The sequence below is a fragment of the Pan troglodytes genome, chromosome 18 (genome assembly GCF_028858775.2).
Source record: "Pan troglodytes isolate AG18354 chromosome 18, NHGRI_mPanTro3-v2.0_pri, whole genome shotgun sequence".
Lineage (NCBI taxonomy): Eukaryota > Metazoa > Chordata > Mammalia > Primates > Hominidae > Pan > Pan troglodytes.
Genome location: NC_072416.2, coordinates 71,549,907 through 71,569,154, shown reverse-complemented (window position 1 = coordinate 71,569,154; position 19,248 = coordinate 71,549,907). Strand labels below are relative to the sequence as shown.

The following is a 19,248-nucleotide window of genomic DNA, read 5'->3' as shown; positions in this document are numbered from 1 at the left end:
GCTTTGGGTGATCGGTGTGCTCACTGCTATAGAGTCTCAAAGCTTCCAGGACTTCTCAATGGACCTAGCTAGGAAACACACATATGCATGTACACATGCATATACACACATTTACATGTATATTTATTTTTATATCTATCTATACATGTCAGTATGAACTCAACAACTCTGAGTTCACATTGACAACTCTAATTCCATTCCAATTTCAAAGGGTTTGGCTTCACCCTATTTTCCATGTTTGTATCTCCTTCCTCCAAGAGTGAGAAACACTGGCTCCCATCATCCTCAATGTATTTACTTTTCTGCGTAATTCCCTGTATGTATCAAATCTCCTGATGTCATCATCAGGTTGCCATCCCACCTGTGCACCCTCCTGGTTGCTCTGGCCTCTGCCAGGCTGCCTTCCCATCCCACTTGGAATTATTTTGGTAAAACTTAAAAAGAAAAAAATTAGTAACCAAATACTATAAAAGGAACAAAAAAGGAGATTGTGGGAATTGGTCATAAGCAATATTTTTACTGCTCTAAGAGCCATGGTCCCTGATATGGTTAGGTTTTGTGTCCCCACTCAAATCTCATCTTGAATTATAATTCCCATAATTCCCACGTGTCAAGGGAAAGACTATGTGGAGGTAACTGAATCATGGGGGCAGTTTCCCCCTTGTTGTTTTTGTGATAGTGAGTGAGTTTTCACGAGATCTGATGGTTTTATAAGGGGCTCTTTCCTCCTTTACTCGGCACTTCTCCCTCCTGCTGCCTTGTGAAGAAGGTGCCTTGCTTCCTCTTTGCCTTTCACCATGATTGTAAGTTTCCTGAGGTCTCCCCAGTCGTGCTGATCTGTGAGTCAATTAAACCTCTTTCCTTTATCAATTACCCAGTCTCGGGCAGTTATTATTAGCAGTATGAAAATGGACTAATACAGTTTCCATTTCCTCCACATGCCACCACAATTGTAAAGCACTTTAAAGTTTGATCTGTTATAGGAAGAAGTGAGAGGGGCATAGCTTGGCTCCATAATTCCCCTAATCAATATAATCAATATCATGTACCGCCCATGGCATGATCCCACATGCACATGTGCACACACACACACACTCAGGCACCACACTTCATGCTCTGGGTGCCTGGTAACCTGAGTTTACCACTTGGAGGAGGTCACTACCTAAAATGTCGCAGTAAATGGTCTGTTGATAGAGCTTGGCTTCTAGTGGGTTAAAGTACACGGTGATTTCAGCTGATGAGTTGGGCCAGACATCACCTTCCTGAAAAACATGAAAGAATCATTAAAAAACAATATGACAAAAGAAAGACACTGCTTGTAAGTGTTATTACATTAAAACTCCACGAAATTTTTTTTTCATAAAATTGTATATGTTTAAGGTATACAACATGTTTTGATATATATTTGTATAGTGAAATGATTACTGCAGTCAAGGAAATTAACACATCTATCTCCTCACATAGTTAACTTGTGTGTGTGTCGTGAGAGCACCTGGTCTGTCTACTCTCTTAGCAAGTGCCCAACATATCATACATTATTATTAACTATAGTCACCATGCACTACATTAGGTCTCCAGAACTTATAACTACAAGTTTGTACCCTTTGACCAACATCTCCCCATTTCCGCCGCCAACCCCACCCTCTGATGCCTGGTAACCACCAATCTCTTACCAAACTGTTTCTATGAGTTAGACCTTTTTTTTTTTTTTTTTTTTTTTTAAGATTTCACACACATATAAGTGAGATCATGTGGTATTTGTCTTTCTGTGTCTGGCTTATTTCACTTAGCACAATGTCTCCAGATTCATCCATGTAGTCACAAGTGGCAGGAACTCTTTCTTAGTAAGAGTGAATAATATTCCATTGTATGTACACACTTCTTTTTTCATTCTTCTGTCGCTGGACACTTAGGTTGCTTCCACAGCTTGGCCATTGTGAATAATGCTGCAATGAACATGGGGGTGCAGAGCTCTCTTCGAGATCCTGATTTCATTTCCTTTGGGGATATACCCAGATGAGGGATTGTGGGATCACATGACAGTTCTATTTATGATTTTTTGAGGAATCTCTATACTGTTTTCCATAATGTCCGTACCAATCTACAGTCCCACCAACAGTGTACAAGCGTTCAATTCCAGGAAACTTAAAGAGAACATTTTTCTAATAAGTACAAGAAAGCATTCTTTCACCAGCAGATAGTAAATGTATACTTCTTGATAACTTATGAGGTGGTACAAGTTGGAAACAAACTTCAAAGATAACTTCAGTGAATTTATGAACATATAATGAGTTACTAAAGGAAACTAGGGTGTATAAGACATTTTAAAATTAAATGTATATTCAGTGGCTATTCACTCTTTGCCCAATGTGTTCCCAGTACCGGGGCTTCAGAGAAGCAGAAAGGTGTGGGCCGTGACTGCAGGGAACTCATACCTTAGTGGGATGATAAACATGTATACAAACATTTAACAGTATATGAGGTAAGTGCTGTGTCTATATAAATACAGCCCAGAGGGGTCACAGAGGAAGAAGTACTTGACTTCCTTGCTGGAGGCACCACATTCTTAACTTTTGAGGTGACAGCATAAGGAAACACTCTTACTCTACAAAAACATAGCAATGGCCCAAGGTAGAACAATAGCTTGGTCAAATCCTGCTTCTACTCCAGTGTGGCATTTCTCCCTTTAATTGGAACTACCAAAAAGTCATAATCAGGAAACCAAGTTTTAAAATGGTAATGCAAAATGCAATGTATCAGAATCTCCTTGTTAGGTATACTTTGATTAGTATTTTTAACTATGTAATCTGCGGCCTCTTCATTAGCTTCTCAAGGCTGTAAAAAGAGATGCTGATAGCACTTGCCTCAAAGGGGTTCCTAAGGTCTGACAAAGTCATGCAGGTCAAACACTTTGCCCCATGCTCAGTCAGAACTCAGTAAATAACTGACTACTATGATCGATGTTATTTTTGTGCTACTTAGAAGGACTAAGATGAAAGTATTGAAAAGGGGAAAAGACGTGTGTGTTTTTTGTATGATTTTTGTAAATAGGGCCAAGTGAGCATAAACAATCAACCCATCCAGAAATCTATAAACAGTCCCGCCAGCTAAATAGAAAACTAAGGAAAGACAACTTGATAAATAATTAGGCTCCAGCTCCAGACAGTCCCTGGTGCATTCTCTATTTGCAGTCTGGCTAGAAAGAACATACTTCTGGAATAAAGAATTTCGAAAAGAACAAAATGGTTTCAAAATGCAGATATCAAACAAGAGGGAGAAAATAAAAATCTAGAGCCAATTTGGGTTTATTAATTAACACAATCAGTCTTATCAGTATACTTTGCAGGCAGTGTCTTTCCTAACTTCAGAATGAAGGAGGCACAAGGGCTTAAGGGGGAGCAGAGAGGGCTGTAAATATTATGCAGGTATGATACCTCGGGCCATTGCTCTGTTTTTATAGAGTAAGAATGTTTCCTTATGCTGTCACCTCAAAAGTTAGAAACGTGGTGCCTCCACCAAGGAAGTCAAGTACTTCTTCCTCCGTGACCCCCTCTGGGCTGTATTTATATAGACACAGCACTTACTGTAAAATGTTTGTATATATGTTTATCATCCCACTAAGGTATGAGTTCTCTGCAGTCATGGCCCACACTTTTCTGCTTCTCTGAAGCCCTGGTACTGGGAATGCATTGGGCAGACAGTGAATAGTCACTCAATGTACATTTTAAAATGTCGTATACATCCTAGTCTCCTTTAGATCTCACATCCCCAGATCAGCCTGTGAGAATGAAGGCTCCATAAGGGTAGCTGCCGTTCTACCCCCACCCAAACCAGAGTAAGCCATCCCTGGTTTGGGTAGGGGCAGAACAGCAACTACCCTCAGGGAAGCTTCATTCTTCATGGCTCTTAGTAGGTGCTCAATAAATATTTGTTGAATCTGCAATATCTACTCAGTTTGCACACTGTGTAGTCAGTAGCAGATACCTATTCATCTCTGCAACCTACTTCTACCATTTTCTCTTCATCCAGAACCTCAAAAGTCACACAACTGTAGAGCCAAAAGAGACCTATGAGAGCATATGAGGAACAGAGAAGTCCTAAGCACTTTGATGTATTTAGGCATTTCACTGTGGCACCTTTCCAATCTTGAAATAAGTATCTGTTTTCTTCTGATAAATGATAAATATCTGGCCCCTTTTGATTGGTGGGGGTTTTAGTGATATGCAGTGTTAGAAACACTCATGGCTAGACTCAACTGGCAAGGCCAGGCAGATGAGGCAGCTCAGCCAATCAGTGGTGTATCAGTAGTTATCTCATCTCAGGACTACTGAAATCCTGGGCTTCTTACTCACCCATGACACAAACATATTCCTTTGGTGCGTTAATACTCTGCTGTGTTTGGGTAAACAGAATGGACACCGCTAACCTGCTCCTACACAAATGGAATGACCAAAGGGCCAGGGGCTATCTTAGATCCTGAGAGAACCCAGGCTAGAGAAGTCTCACCAGAATTGTAGGAAGTGGCCCCCACTGGAAATCACATAAGCTCAGTGCATGTGGGCAAGTCAGGGTCTTATGGTTTGAAGTGGACCAGGAATGCTTTCAAAAGTATGATCCCAGCAATCCAGGGTCCATGTGCAGAAGAGGGTAACACACTTCAGTTTCTCTCAGAACACTCTTGGACTGCCATCATCAAAGAGGTCTGATTAGCAGAACTGGAGGGATGGGAGTGAGTGGTGATAGACACACTCCAGAGAGGTGACTGGAATCTCTCCAGAGGAGGAAGCGTTGACATTCAGAAGCCATCAGTGAGAGATCATCTGATGTGGAGGCTCCTGGGAGATGGAGAAGCCTTTCTGCTTGGTGAGAAGACCAGCACAAAGAAATCCGAATCGACAGGGTTCAGACTGAGCAAATGGAGCTGTGGGCTCAGTGCTTACTTATTGTGGGCTGCAGTTGTCTTACTCTGCCTGTGACATCCACTTGTAACTTGCAGCCTTCACTGAGCCCGAGAGATAAAGGAAGGACAAACCCTATTTATTCTAAACTCCTCTCCTGGGCTTGGAGCAGGTACCGTGTATTAAGACGGTTGTGTGTACCTGAAAACAGCGTGCTCATTCGGTTTCCTCTCACAGAAGGATGCTTTCAATGTGATTTCATTTGAAGGAGTTAGGAACATGCAGGATATTTCTACTTTTCAGTTGGGATTTAAGTAAAAGAGAAAGAACTTCTATTTCCTTATAGCAAAAACTCAATATAGCATTTTCTATCAAATGGGAGAGCAAACCTCAGAAATAGGTAACAAGCCTCAACTTTAGACCCCACTTCCAGTTTCACGTCTTTGAAAGATTTCATATGACTTCTTTAACACTTCTGAAATTAAATTCCATGTCATTTATGTCTCTGAAAAAAAAACTTTCTTTCTTTATTACTCAGTTCTAACATTGCTGAAAATCAAAACATGCAGAAATTTCCTTCCTGGCTCTGACATCAATATCCCTTCTTCCCAGTTCTACAAAACCTGCCTCATCACACGGATCCGCATCCCCCATTCTGCGAGCCTTCTACATGTGACCCCTCTCCCATGACTGCCCATTTTCCTGCTCCAAATGAGAGGCTGAGTACATAGGATTGAATCTGTAAGTGACTATGACCTTCTTTGTTGAAAAGAATTGTCAAAATGGCCTTCAGTTATACTGTAATTATCTTCCTTCTTGGTCTTAATGTTTTCTTTCAGATTCGCAATGAGTAAAGTAATTGCATTTTACTTATTAATAAAGTGACCTACTAGAAAAAAATCAACTTTAAATTTTCAAGCCTAAAGCTAATTCCCATATTGCGATTTTTGCCCAAATTATTAAATATCTCTGGACACGGAATTTCATGCTTCCTTCTGGAACAAGAATAAACAACCAAGTGACTCGATGGCCACAGTTCTGAGACTTTCTGAAAGCTGTCTATGAACAAACAGCCACTGGTTTGTGATAGATGATAAATATGATCATGAGAAAGGTGTCATTTAAAAGTGTTCACCTTTTAAAAATTATATCAGCAATACTTAAAGGGGATCTTTAAAAAAAACTCCCTTGAAAATCCTTAAACAAACATCTTTTTTAAAAATTGCCTTCCTTCCCCTCTATTACCCCTCTACCTCCTTTCCTTCGTTTCTCCCTTCCTTCCTTCCTTCCTTGAAAGATTATTTCTTACAAATCTTGTCCCCCTCCCAAAAAAAAAACCAAAGTGCAAGAACAGAGACTTATATACATATGTAATTTTCCTGGTTTATCTAAAAAGTAGTTTACGACTCAACTTTTACATTTATCAAATAAAATGGTTATGTTATAGTTCCCAACTTACATTTAGAAGAATGATCCACGTTTGCCCACTCAAATGCTATGCTTTCCAATCATACTCTCTAATCTGACAAGACAAATGTATTTAACTACAAATCATAATATACGTAACCACCCACTGAGAGCTCATGTTCCACACTGTGTAAAGTGCTTATACACATTAACTAGTTCAATCACTACCACCTTGTGAAGTAGTATTATTACTTTAAAGATGAGAAAATCAAGGCAAAAAGAAGTATCTTACCCAAAGCCAGACCAATAGTTTAAGTAGCAGAGCTAAGATTCTGTAATAATTTTTTCCCTGACTTCTCTAAACCCACTGCAATTACAAAAAGAGTCAGGCCTCAACTTCTTCACAATATCATAAAAAAGGCCAGAAGAAGTTGAAAAATACTACAACTCAAGCAGGCTTCGTGAGACCTGGTGTTCCTGTCTGGAAAACATAGCACGGCCCCCTGCATGCTTGTATCCTTCCAGTTACTTCTGGAAGGTGACTCATGGGAGGTTCCTTTGGATGACAAAGTCAACATTAGTACATTGCAGCTCTTGAGAAATGCATGGTGGATCTGTATCAAGCTATCCTGGTGTGGTGCAGGTCAGGGTCCAGTCAGCTCACAGCAGCGGGGGTGAATAATGATGTCAAGAGTAACTATAATAGGTGATGAATTCTACCATGTTTCACCCAAGTGGAAATGTTCTTCACCACAAAAACAAATATTTTCAGCTATCTTATAGTTTTCCTTAAAATATTAGAAAAATATCAACATAAAGAATTTCTCTTGGGAAATGAAAACATGCTCTAAAAGCCACATTTCTATCAAAGAATAAGCAAAAAAACCCATAGATTATAGAAGCTATAATCCATTTCATTACCCACAACTGCTCGTCTAGATCCTTCCAGATCAATAAGAGAAATCATGGCTCTCTATAACGTCACCCAGGGCAAACAGCAGTTGTCTCAAAGAGGAACAGAAAAATAGACAGAAGCTAAAAAACTGAAGCCAAACCATCTTAGTTATCACTGACAGAAAAGTTCAAATTGACACATGACATGCAAAGAGATTTTTCTGCTTCATTATTTTCCTGGGACAAGAAACTATGAATCAAGTTAAGTTATGATTCTCAAAATAATGACCATAAAAGTTTCTAAGAGAGGGCTCTAAGATTTCACCTTCTGTCAGAGGAAGCTTCACAAAAGGAGTATTCTATCTTGATCTCACCTCCAACCCAAATACAGTGAAAAGTGCACAGAGGTTCTATAGAGCGGAGGTAGTTGTGTGTGATGTTCATGCCTTTCTCTGGAGAGAACAGAACTGTGTCTTGTCTAGCAGGGAAGGTTGTTAAGTTATTTAATGAGCCCCGAGGAACCATGCTGTTTCTAAGGCTTCCCCAGGCCTCCTGCCACCTATACTGGTTCTCCAATACAACAGCGAATGTACCAATTGGAAAAAGTGTCGCTGAGCACAAGGATCCGAAAGGATGATCCTGATAAACAAAGGCTGAGGAGTGGGAAAACCACACTGATGGAGAAGCTGTGACTTGTCAAGGCCAGTTTGCTCTCAGCAGATTCCTGTCCTTCTTTCTCCTTTCTGGCTTCCATTTCCAAAGAGTCAGCTTCCACATGTTTGCAATGTGACTCAAGGCTATAATGGTAGGAGAAGTGGAAGGAGTGTGTAGTGAAAAGCTGAGTCTTTCTTCTCTGCTAGCCATCTGGACTTCCACCCAACCTGGTTCTGCTGAGCTCACATGCTATGCCCGCTTGGGAAAAATAAAGTAAACTAAATTTGAGCTGTGCTCTCAAAGTCTGAATTGCTGGAACAGCACGTTTTCTGCAGGCTTAGATGACGACAAAGCATGGTTTACTATTACTTATATGGTAATAAAGAAATTATCAGGTTTCTCTCTCTTTTTAAGGCTTAATTAAATTAAGCTTAAGCTTCCCTAGGGATACCAAATGAAGTTTTCTTTGATCGAGGAGACACTTGCTAACAGAAGCAGAAATGTTCCCCTGCTCGCTGATGTCCGTCAATCAGCTAGGAGCAGTTTAGGTAAATACCTTTAAATTCTCAGACCTTTCTTTTTGGGAAAATATCAAGGGTTCAGTATTCAGAAAATTGCTGCATCTTCAAAGCATGACCTCAGCCAGCAGCATCAGGGTTCAGATACAAGGCCAGCACATTTGTGCTGCCATTCCTCAAATGACTCCTCGATGCCCATGGAAAGCAAAAGCTTGATTCTCTCTTTCTGCCCTATGATACTCTCGGCTTTTCAATTCTCAGGACTGTTTTTTATCTTTGAATCTCTCCCTCTCAGGTTACCCAAGAGACCCAAGCAGAGAAAATAACAGAATGAGACTGTCAACATTCTGTAAAGCCAGAGTCCATCCAATACAAATAGGATATTATATTTCTGAAAGTAGCCAATTACACTTGATTTTCTGGAAGGCACAAAACATGCATAACAGAACTTCAACTTGGCAGTTCTTTTCCAAAGGGGAAAAAAACCCATATGGAAATAGGTGGCTTGAGAATGATCAGTATTCTACAGAACCCAGTACCTTCCCTAGGAAAGGAACAAATGGAAAAATTTAGTCTAATGAAAAACTTGACAGAAACAATGATAACACATCCCATGCTTTAATGACTAGAAAAACAATTCTTCGGATGCTTCAACAATATAAATAAACTAACAAGTAAAGATTTTTAAAAATTCCTCCCAGCCCTCTGTACTGGACTGTCTTCTGCCTGTGGTCACTCTGTGATATGGTTTGGCTGTGTCCCCACCCAAATCTCAACTTGAATTGTGCTCCCATAATTACCACATGTTGTGGGAGGGACCTGGTGGGAGATAATTGAATCACAGGGGTGGTTTCCCCCATACTGTTCTCATGGTAGTGAGTAAGTCTCATGAGATCTGATGGTTTTATAATGGGAAACCCCTTTCACTTGGTTCTCATTCTTTCTTGTCTGCCACCATGTAAGACATGCCTTTCACCTTCTGCCATGATTATGAGGCCTCCCCAGCCACATGGAACTGTGAGTCCATTAAACCTCTTTCCTTTCTAAATTACCCAGTCTCAGATGTGTCTTTATCACCAGCGTGAGAACAGATTAATATTCTCTGGGTCATTACTCCCTTTCTCCACCAATGAACACCTCTGGGGTCTCTCAAAAGACAAACTCCCACCTCTGAGCCCTGGAGCAGCTACCAGCCTCCGTCTGTTCGATCACAAGGAAGAGAGGGAACCAAGCAGCCCTGGTACTGTGCAGTGACATCAATGCCCAGGATGCCCAACACTAACTCCTCAAGGCTTGAGCAATGGACCCTACAGCCTTGTTAAATGATGAGCATGATGAGAAGGTGACGGAAGGGACACAACCTGCGGCCACATGGTTGGCAGGTGGTAAGACAGAGGAAGGACTTGCAGTTCTAAAGTTTTGAGTCTGTCATTCTTATAGTATTGAGTCAAACTACTTTTCACATGATACTATTCACAAGATTTTATTTAAATTCAAACCAATCATCGCCTCTTGGCAACTTAGGGACAGGGTCTAATCTCTTGATCTTGACTCTCCTTGCTTTAAATTGAAAGAGCCTCTGAAACAGGAACAATGCTTCCATAAAATACTTGATATGCAGGGAACACAACCAGGACTAAACTAACCTTTTGTTTTCCCTGATGCATTTGAAGATGTGAGATAGATAGATATAGGTCTGAGAAAATAAGCCTGTTTCTTATTTCTTTCCAGACCTTGAGGTAATAGTTTTAGTTTTTCTTTTTAAGTTTATCTCATTTGAACACAGTGTCTTTCCTCAGTGGTCAGGAGCTGAAGAGTCCATCAGAAAGCAAGGTGGTCTCTAAGCCTCTTCATCACCCTTTTCTTTTCTTTTTACTTTTTGAGCAGAGTATCAATTAGAGATTGATTATTAGATTAGCAGGAAACACTGCTTGGTTCCAATCTCCTCTGCTTCTACTGTGAACTCAACTCATATCAACAAGCTAATTAAAATGAATCACACCCTAAGAAATAACCAATCACCGATGCATAGGTCCACTCTCAGAAATTAAGTAGTAGCCACTTGGCACAACTGACCTGAGAGTAAGCAAGATTCAGAAGAGACCTTCAGAAGCAAATGGTGCTGAACGATGCATGGTAGGTGTAGACAAATATGTAAGCCATGACAGGCTGTCAGCTGGCCAGCACGCCTCCTGATGGCTTCTCTGTGAAGTCACAGCCTCTCCTCTCTCTGCAGAGCCTCTAAATGTGAGGGCCTGGAAGCCCTCTTCAGCCCTCTGCAATTTCCTTTTCGCTCTGCTCTTAAGAGTTTTCACCTGCTTTTCATGGCTTCAGTGAAGATCTCCACAGCACACTCACAAATCTTGCTTCCAGTCCTGAATCCCCTCCCACAAATTTTAGTCCTGCATTTGCCAAATTTTTTGGATATCTATAGTCATCTCAAATTCAACATGTTCAGAGCCAAACTCATCATCATTTATTGATTTAAATTTGTTCATTCATTCATTCGTTTATTAGCACTGGCCACAAATGAGGATAAGGACCTCCCTGACCTCAAGAAGTTCAGAGTCTGATCCTAAATTGGAGAGTCAGAATTTGTAGACCAAAAAGGATCAATGTGACTTAACTGCAATACCCTGTTTGTGTACAAGGCAACTGAAGCCATGGAAGATCAAATGGCTTGTTTAAGCTTATATTGCTACTGGCAAAGCTAGCAGTTAAACTGAGGACTCCTGACTTGCTCCTTTCTATCAAAGACATCATAATTCTCCCAATATCTTCAGCACAGCTTTGGAGAAACACAAATGAAATTCCTCACAATGTCTCACCTCACCATCAACAGCCAGTTGATCAAAAAGCACTTTAGTGTCTTTCTTTTGAACATCTTGGATTTCTGCCATTTCCTTCCTTTCTGACCACCCCTGGGCTGTTCCAGGTCAGCAGCACCCTCATGCATCACCCAACCTTGCCTGCAGAGATGGTCAGTCTCTCTGACCCTTCCTGCACTGGGCATTTCCACTATCTGACCTGCACCACCCATCTCACCCTCTGTCTGTGTCCACGTTCCACAGAACATGGACCCCAGTGGATGCTCTGTGGAGGGGGAGTCTGTGGTCATAGGGAAATGCTGCTTGCACTCCAATGCTTGGAGAGTCACCTTCTCTTGAACCAGTATTTCTTAAGCTTATTTGACCACAGAACTCCCTCTTTGCAAGGAACGCACATGACCACCCCCTAGATCCAGTGTTTCTGCAAAAGCATGGTGGGAGATGGCAGCCTGCAGTCTAAAGCACAGTGGGTTGGTCAGGTAGCTCCTTCCCTAATGGTCTGTTTTTGTAATTTTCCCAATTGGAAACATTCTCCAACATTGCTTGAAGTCAAGTGTTCATGTAGGGAAAGAAGGTTGGAGATGCGTGTCGAGGCTGAAACTTCTGTCACGTCAGAGGACTATCCAGGGCTCAAGTGAGCAAAGGGATCTCCACATACAATGGGTTAGAGCAAGATGAGGACCAAAAATGTAAATAGGTCAAGACCAGAGACATGGAAAGGTCAGGAAGGAATCATTGGTGCACGCAGCCAGGTGGCTGAGCTGGGCTGAGGCAGGGAAGAGCTGTCAGTCGTGGTAATCTTAGATGTACTGGTAAGGTCCACATGGTCCAAGTCTCTTCCCAGCTGCAGTGGAGATCGAGGCTGATGACTGCTCCTCCTGAGGATGGGTGGCCCTGGGACCACAACATGGCCAGTCAGGAGGGGGCTGGGGGTAGGCCACTAGTGAGTCCTGCCCATTTCTATTTCAGAAGCAGGAAAAACGGAATTGCCTCGGATATGTTTCTTTGTTTTTGTAATTTTCCCAATTGGAAACATTCTCTGTCTCCTTTTCCACTTAATTAAATCTTACCCTTCCTCCAATCTTCAGTTCAGATCTCATTTCTTCTAAAAATCCTTTCCCAACTCACTCATCTGAGACTACTGTAGCATTTATTTACCTGAATCAGAAAACCAAAATTTCAACAGTAAAAAGCACCCTTGGCTTGCATTTGTGCCAAGAAGTCTGTGAAATGGTAGAATTTTCCCATTAAATACCTTTAAAAGTAATGTATAAGGTAAGATTATAGTACTTTCACAAATGAGAACTGTATTTATATAAAACTTTCAGGAACTATAGTTTTTAAGTAAGGAGATTTAACATAAATAAAGAATTCATTATAACTGATATTGAGTTCTGCTGTTTTGACCAGAATAACTTTGGGAAAACTAGGAAAGTTTCATGCCTGCATTTTCACTTTGCAAAAATTGTCAACCAGCTAATGAATACCATTATGAGAAGAAAGACTAAATAGCACAGGAGGAAAACAAAATCATGATAGATTCCATAAAGACCATTTATATTGGAAGTGAATATTTCTGCCTATTTCTGGCATCACCTCCCCCCCGACAATACAAATAAAATTAGTCTCATTTGCTTAAAAATTATCATTTTGGTACCATTTCTGTGTATTACTAAAACGTTTTTCTTCCTAAGGATAAAAAAAGGCTTCGTGACAAGAATGCTTAATTCAGTTCCCACTTGGAATTCAAAAACTATCATATTAGATGCCATATTTTAACATACATACATCTCCTTCATTGAACTGTGGGTTATGGAAGGAAACATAAGGAGAAGCTCATTGGAGGTAATTCCAGTGTTCCTACTTCTGAAATAGAAATGGGCAGGACTTACCTATGGCTTATCCCTGGCCTCCTCCTGACCACCATGTTGTGGTCCCAGGGCTGCCCAGGGGGAGCAGTCATCAGCCTGGATGTCCAGTGCAGCTGGGAACAGTCTTGGACCGCATGAACCTTACCAGTATGTTTAAGATTAGCACAACTGATGGCTCTTCCCTGCCTCAGCCCAGCTCAGCCACCTGCTTGCATGCACCAATCAATAATCCCTTCTTGACCTTTTCCATATCTCTGGGCTTGACCTATTTTCACTTTTGGTCCTCATCTTGATCTAACCCATTGTATTTGGAGATCCCTTTGCTCACTTGAGCCCTAGATAGTCCTCTGACATAACAAAAGTCTCAGCGTTGGCACACATCTTCCAACCTTCTTTCCCTACGTGAACCCTTGACTTCAAGAAACTAGTCTACTCATAGAGCCTTGGGTGAACCATGCCATGCACATCGACAATTTCATTCTCCGAAAGGCCTGTCCTGTGAGACTCAGGCCCAGATTCTTCTCTCAAGAAGCCTTCTCCAACTTCTTTGCCTATGAAAATCACCTCAGCCTCTGAACTAGAATACCTTACTGTCTTCTCCAGTGACTCACATAGCCAGCCCCAGAAAACAGTGTCCCAGAGGATGTCTCCAAGGGAAAAGCTCCCTCTTGGAGATTAACAACACACATTAGCATATTAAAGACTTTCCAAAGTCTTATAACCAAGAAACCTTTCAAACAATATTGACTCTCACGTTTCTCAAACGTACTTAGCCATGGAGCTCCTTTTCCATGTTATATCCTTTAACAACAATTTAGAAGTGCAGATGGAAGGAAAATGAGCCTGCATAAGTCAATGGCATTTCTCACAAGTGACCCTGTATTCTAAAGTGTCCTCGTGTCCATGTCTCTTCTGTATCTGATTTAAATGGCAACAATTCGGCAGCACTAACAAGCTGCGGGCTTCCTCACCTCCTATTGCTGTTTTTTTTGTTTGTTTTTTGTTTTTTGTTTTTTGAAATGGAGTCTCCTTTGTCGCCCAGGCTGGAGTACAACGGTGCAATCTCGGCTCACTGCAAGCTCCGTCTCCTGGGTTCACGCCATTCTCCTGCCTCAGCCTTCCTATCGCTGTTTTGATCCTCATATCACTCTCTGCCTGGTGGGAGTGAGCTAATACACAGGAAGCCTGTAGTACAGCACCTAGCATACAGTAAATAACAAAGCTGCTATTTCTTTGATTTGGGGGCAGTAGGGAGAAAGAGTGCTTAAGAGTTTAGTCTGTGGAATCAGACAGACCCCATTCTAATTCTGGCACAGCTCTCACTAGAAAGACTACGAGGTCAAGGATCATGTCTGTTTTGTCCATCAATGTCTGGTACACACACAGTGCCTGATACAGGCCATGCAGTCAATGAGTATTCAATGAATGAATGAAAGACAAAGCAGGTCTCAACCCAGGTGATTTTGCCCAACAGAGCATATTTGGCGGTGTACAGAGATAGTTTTGGCTGTCACACTAGCATCTAGTGGGTAAAAGTAAGGATGTTTTGCATGAAACATCCTACAATGTATAGGACAAAGAATGACCCAGCCCCAAATGTCAACAGTGCCAGGGTTGAGAAGTCCTGCTGTACAGTCAGGCCAAACAGGGATGGATTTCTAACCACTGACCCCAGCTGTTAGGCCTTGAGCAAGTCACAAAATTTCTGTCTTAATTTCCTCATCTGTTGAATGGGATTCTAATGGGATCTTGTATTGTACACTTGTAAGCTAATACATATTCAAATGAGAAGAACTGCATAATCCCTAGGAAGTGGTTAACACAGTGACTGGTGCATGGAAATTGTGACCTATATATGTGTCCCATGACATTCTTACCATTACCTTCTATATAATGTCTCACAGTGATGGTGAGTTTCTTCAGGTGGACTCTTCACTCTCTTGCAACTCACTGTCTCAATCCCCAAGTGAGCGCTCTTATCAAAGCAAGCCTGTGCTCCCACTTACATTTCCTGTATGGTCAGCTTTTATTTATATGCTCACCAGGGGCTCCACAGTGAAAACGTTATTGAAGAACAGCTTGCTGTCTCCCTGCACCAGCCTCCTCTGATTCGCAAAGGTTCGGGACAGAACAGAAAGATGTTCTCGGAGTAAAGGATCAGTAATGCACTCTTCAAAAAACTCATCAGTCTCATCCTTCTCCTCTTTGATCAGATCATCACAGACCCTAAAGAAAACAGGCAATGTGAGATTCATGTGGGTACTCCCATGAAGAACTTTGTAAAGGGCTTCCCTCTAGTACCTCCTCCTGGAAATGTCCTCAGCCACCACCCTGGGGTGGTCCCTCCTTGCCCTGAGTCTGTAACCTGCTGCCCTTGCACTCAGTCCTCAAACCTCTCAGAGCCTCTGTTTGCTCATCTTCAACCACCTTCTTTAAGAGATCCTCCCTGGATTCCTTTCCTATTCAATACTCATTGCTTTACTCCTGAGCCCTTATGTATATCTGGACAAATATTTTCTTTCAGGTAATCGTGTTTTCCAGGCTGCTTTTTAAATATTTAACATCTATTCTGCCCCTCACATGGCAAGGACAATTTTGTTCCTTTTAAATTTGCTTAGCTTTAATTCTTTCTTAGCTGTTAGTTACCTGGAGCATAGGACCTGGGGCCGGCAGGGACTAGGTTTGCATACTAATTCTGTGATCTGTTTACTAGCTCTGTGACTTTGGCAGTTCCCTGATTCCTCTAAGCCTCAGTGCCTTCTCCTTCTAGAGACCATAGGAGCTGCTCCATCAGAAAGATGTGTTGAGGGTTAAATGTAATCAAGGCTCTAGTGCAGTTACTGGGACAAAGCTGGCAACTCCATATATACCGGTTTTCTCCCTCTGTCAACCATAGGCAATCACCAAGCTGTCAGCTTACAAAATGCTCAAGCTATGCCTTAAGGCACCTCCTTTTCTCTCTTTTTCTAGCTTTTAATATCCATCGTGATAAGAGAGAACAGCAGCTTTCCCCAATCCTCCACTCATTGCCCCTACCAGGGCTATGTTCACATTTCTCCTGAACTTTGCAGACTGAATTTTATCTCCTTCCAGGACATACGACCATATTCCCATCATTGTACTGGTATTACCAGGGGTGAGAGACAAATTATTTAGCAACATAAGTGCTGAGTGGGAGCCTAGGATCACTGAATTCCTGTCCCAGTTCCAACTCCTGTCAGTATTGTCAAATAACTCTTTTTAAATAACGTATGTGTTCAGGGTGCTTTGATCACACACTGCAAAAAGAAGTCAAAGAAATGGGCTCGGTGTGTTCTGGTTCCAAGGAAGAAAGCATCTTGTGCTTGATTTTTATTGCCAGGTAGGAGGCAGTGTCCAAGGTGACTGGCAGCATTCCTTCCACACTGCTGGGCACGGCAGGGCAAATTAAAGACAGCTCAGTTTGCAGAAAGAAAGGAATCCATTTCTTTTTTATTTCATATTTTTGTTATCTGATACTGATCTGGAAAACTTACAGATTATATACCCTTAGAAACCAAAAAATTCCACTTGCAGGAATAAATCCTTAAAAACAATCATGGATATAAACAAAGACACAGCTACAAAGATTTCCATTAAAGTGCTGGAATGATACCAGATCAAGTGAGTAAATTTGATGTAAGATAATGAAGCACTGGTTGAACAAAAATGGGAATCATGAACATTACATTTATTGGATACCTGTCAAACTTTGCACATGCATCATATAATTTAACACTCATAACTACCGGAAGGGTCATTAGCATTATAAGCATCATTCCCACTATATAGATGATGAAACTGAGGCTTAGAAAGGTTAAGTAACTTGCCCCAGATCACATAGCTGAAAGATAGCCTGGACTTCAGGGTCTTTGGAGGTTTGAATCCCCTGGTGCTAACCAATATGCACACTGCCTCCCAGGAATCCAGGGAATATTAGGGAATAATAAGCAGCCAGTAAAGTGGTATTAAATGGAATATTTAACATCATTTTCAAATGTCTGAAATGTTTTAAGGTGAAAAACAAAGTGGCAAAATGTAACATATACAATAATCCCACTTTTGTAATAAAAAAGCAAAAGAAAAATACATACTTATTAGGGAAAAAATACAGACTTAGACATACCAAAATATTGACTGTGGTTTCCCTGGTTGGAAGGATTAGAATGGATTTTTGCCCTCATCTTTGTGCTTAATATTTTCTAAATTTTATTAGTGCACAATGTATTTCTTTTTAAACCAGAAAACAAGTCATTTAAGAAATTAAATGTTAATTAATTCTCAGGCTGAGGCACTAAGATTTTGACCTGGTTGCCTAACATGCCTGCATTGGCATGAGCCTGTGGATGCCACCCCTGGAAGAGTGCACAGGTGGAATGTGGGGGTGACACAATGTGGTCTGGTCTGCAGAAGGTGGAGGCAATGGATTAGATATACACATAGCAACATGAATGGATCTTAAGCACACAACCTCGTGAGAAAAAGGAGAAAATGGAACACAAAATATGACTTCTCTCTGTCTCTCCCCCAAGACAATACACATTTTGAAAGAACAGATTCATATAAAAAGATAGACACATTAACATATTAGAATGGCATCTTTGGGGGAATTAACAGGAGTGGGGTGTGGGGATGTAAGAGAATTTTTGTATAAACCCTAGGGAAGGAAAAGGGCCTCTAAACATAACTGAGATTAAGTTTATTATGACACAGGTGGTAGGCTCAAAGCCCAATTAAAACTGATTTATCTAAGGAAACATGTCATTTCCTCCATCTGCACATTATAGAATAAATCCATGCTGACCACTCTGAGGGGCTCCATTGAGAATTGTAGGAGCTCTTGTACAGAGCAAATCTAGAATTAGAGCTGACTGCTATTGAGAAAATGGCTGTGACCTTGCTGGGGAAACGGGGAGAAAAATCCTTAAAGCCCATGCCAAGTCTCTGAATACAGTGAACGTGATAAGAATGAGTATGAAAGAATCTTGCAGAATGTTTTAAAATCCCTCAGGACAAGGTTGAGGAAGCAAGGAGGGATGAATGCAGCCTCCATTTCTGAAGAGATTAATTTCTCTGCAAGTCTCAGGAAAACATCAAAAGAAAGAAAGAAAGGTGATCTTTTAAAGGTCCCTATACATCTGATTATCAAGTTAAAAAAAAAATTTTAAAGTACAGAACTTCTTCCTACGGGGAGGAATGTCATTGCCCAAGTGTGTAGCATGGGAACAACCCTCTGTCCCCAAACCTGGACATGTGTCCTAAGGTTTTTAGCAATACTTTGAGGTAGGTGTGGAGGAAGGCCAAACGGTAAACTGCTGGAAACGAATAGGTATTCCTGGGGCTGAAATTCCTCCACTGCAAGAAGAGATATCCAAGTCTTTGCTCATCAAGATACAAGAGGACAAGAAACCTTCATGGCTAGAACGGGACTTGAGTGTATCTGTTGAAGCTATTAGCATTATTGAAGCGACCTTAGAGCAACTTTCAGCCCCTGGAGATGAATGCCACAGGACATGCTTTAAGCCATGTTAAAATGCTAGAAAAACAGTGGACAGGCTCTTCACTCTGACCTGAAAGTTTACCAGAAGATAAATCTTTTAACTATAGAGGTTGCTGAAGGAGGGGGAACAAAGGAAGAAGGTGCACCCCATTATGAGCAAGAGAGTGAGACATCAAGAGAATAACGCCTGATTCAGCTCTGCAGGCCTTGCTGGGGTGCTCAAGAGAGGATTCACCCCATTCGCTAAAGATCTCGCTGCTGCTTTTCAGGGATGGGCGGGTCTCTGCCCATAAGCAAGCTACCAAAGAACATTCTGCTTTCTTGACCCCTGATGTGTGGCCTGGGACACGATCTGAGAATTTGTGACATGGAGGAGGAGGGGCCTAAACTCACAGCAAGAGCACCACTGCCCTGTCCAGAAAGCAGGAGTTAAATGTTTAGTAAAGGGCAAACTTGTCTGTACTTGCCTTCCTTTCCAAGAGGTTGGGCATTTCATGACAGTTACTTCAAGGACAAGAATTCACGGCTTATAATAGGAAAGTTGTTTGCTTTCTTATTATTATGCTTGGGCTGTATCGAGGAACAATGGAGAGAAGAGCAAGAAGTGCCACCCTGGTGCAACAAGAGATCAGCATGACTGGTATCCTTTTTCCCTCTTGG

The 19,248-nt window shown here is 41.4% G+C and overlaps 1 protein-coding gene across 4 annotated transcripts in view; it reads right to left on the bottom strand.

Moving 5' to 3' along the window:
* HYDIN (HYDIN axonemal central pair apparatus protein) overlaps nucleotides 1-19,248 on the bottom strand; it is a 423,676-nt gene that overhangs the window by 308,523 nt on the left and 95,905 nt on the right. For all 4 annotated transcript variants that reach the window (XM_016930119.4, XM_063797419.1, XM_016930120.4 and 1 more), the window contains exons 9-10: nucleotides 15,113-15,296; nucleotides 1,163-1,262 (exon numbers count right to left, since the gene is read on the bottom strand). In XM_016930119.4, coding sequence (XP_016785608.3) covers nucleotides 1,163-1,262; nucleotides 15,113-15,296 — 284 coding nt within the window. The remainder of the gene's footprint in view (nucleotides 1-1,162; nucleotides 1,263-15,112; nucleotides 15,297-19,248) is intronic.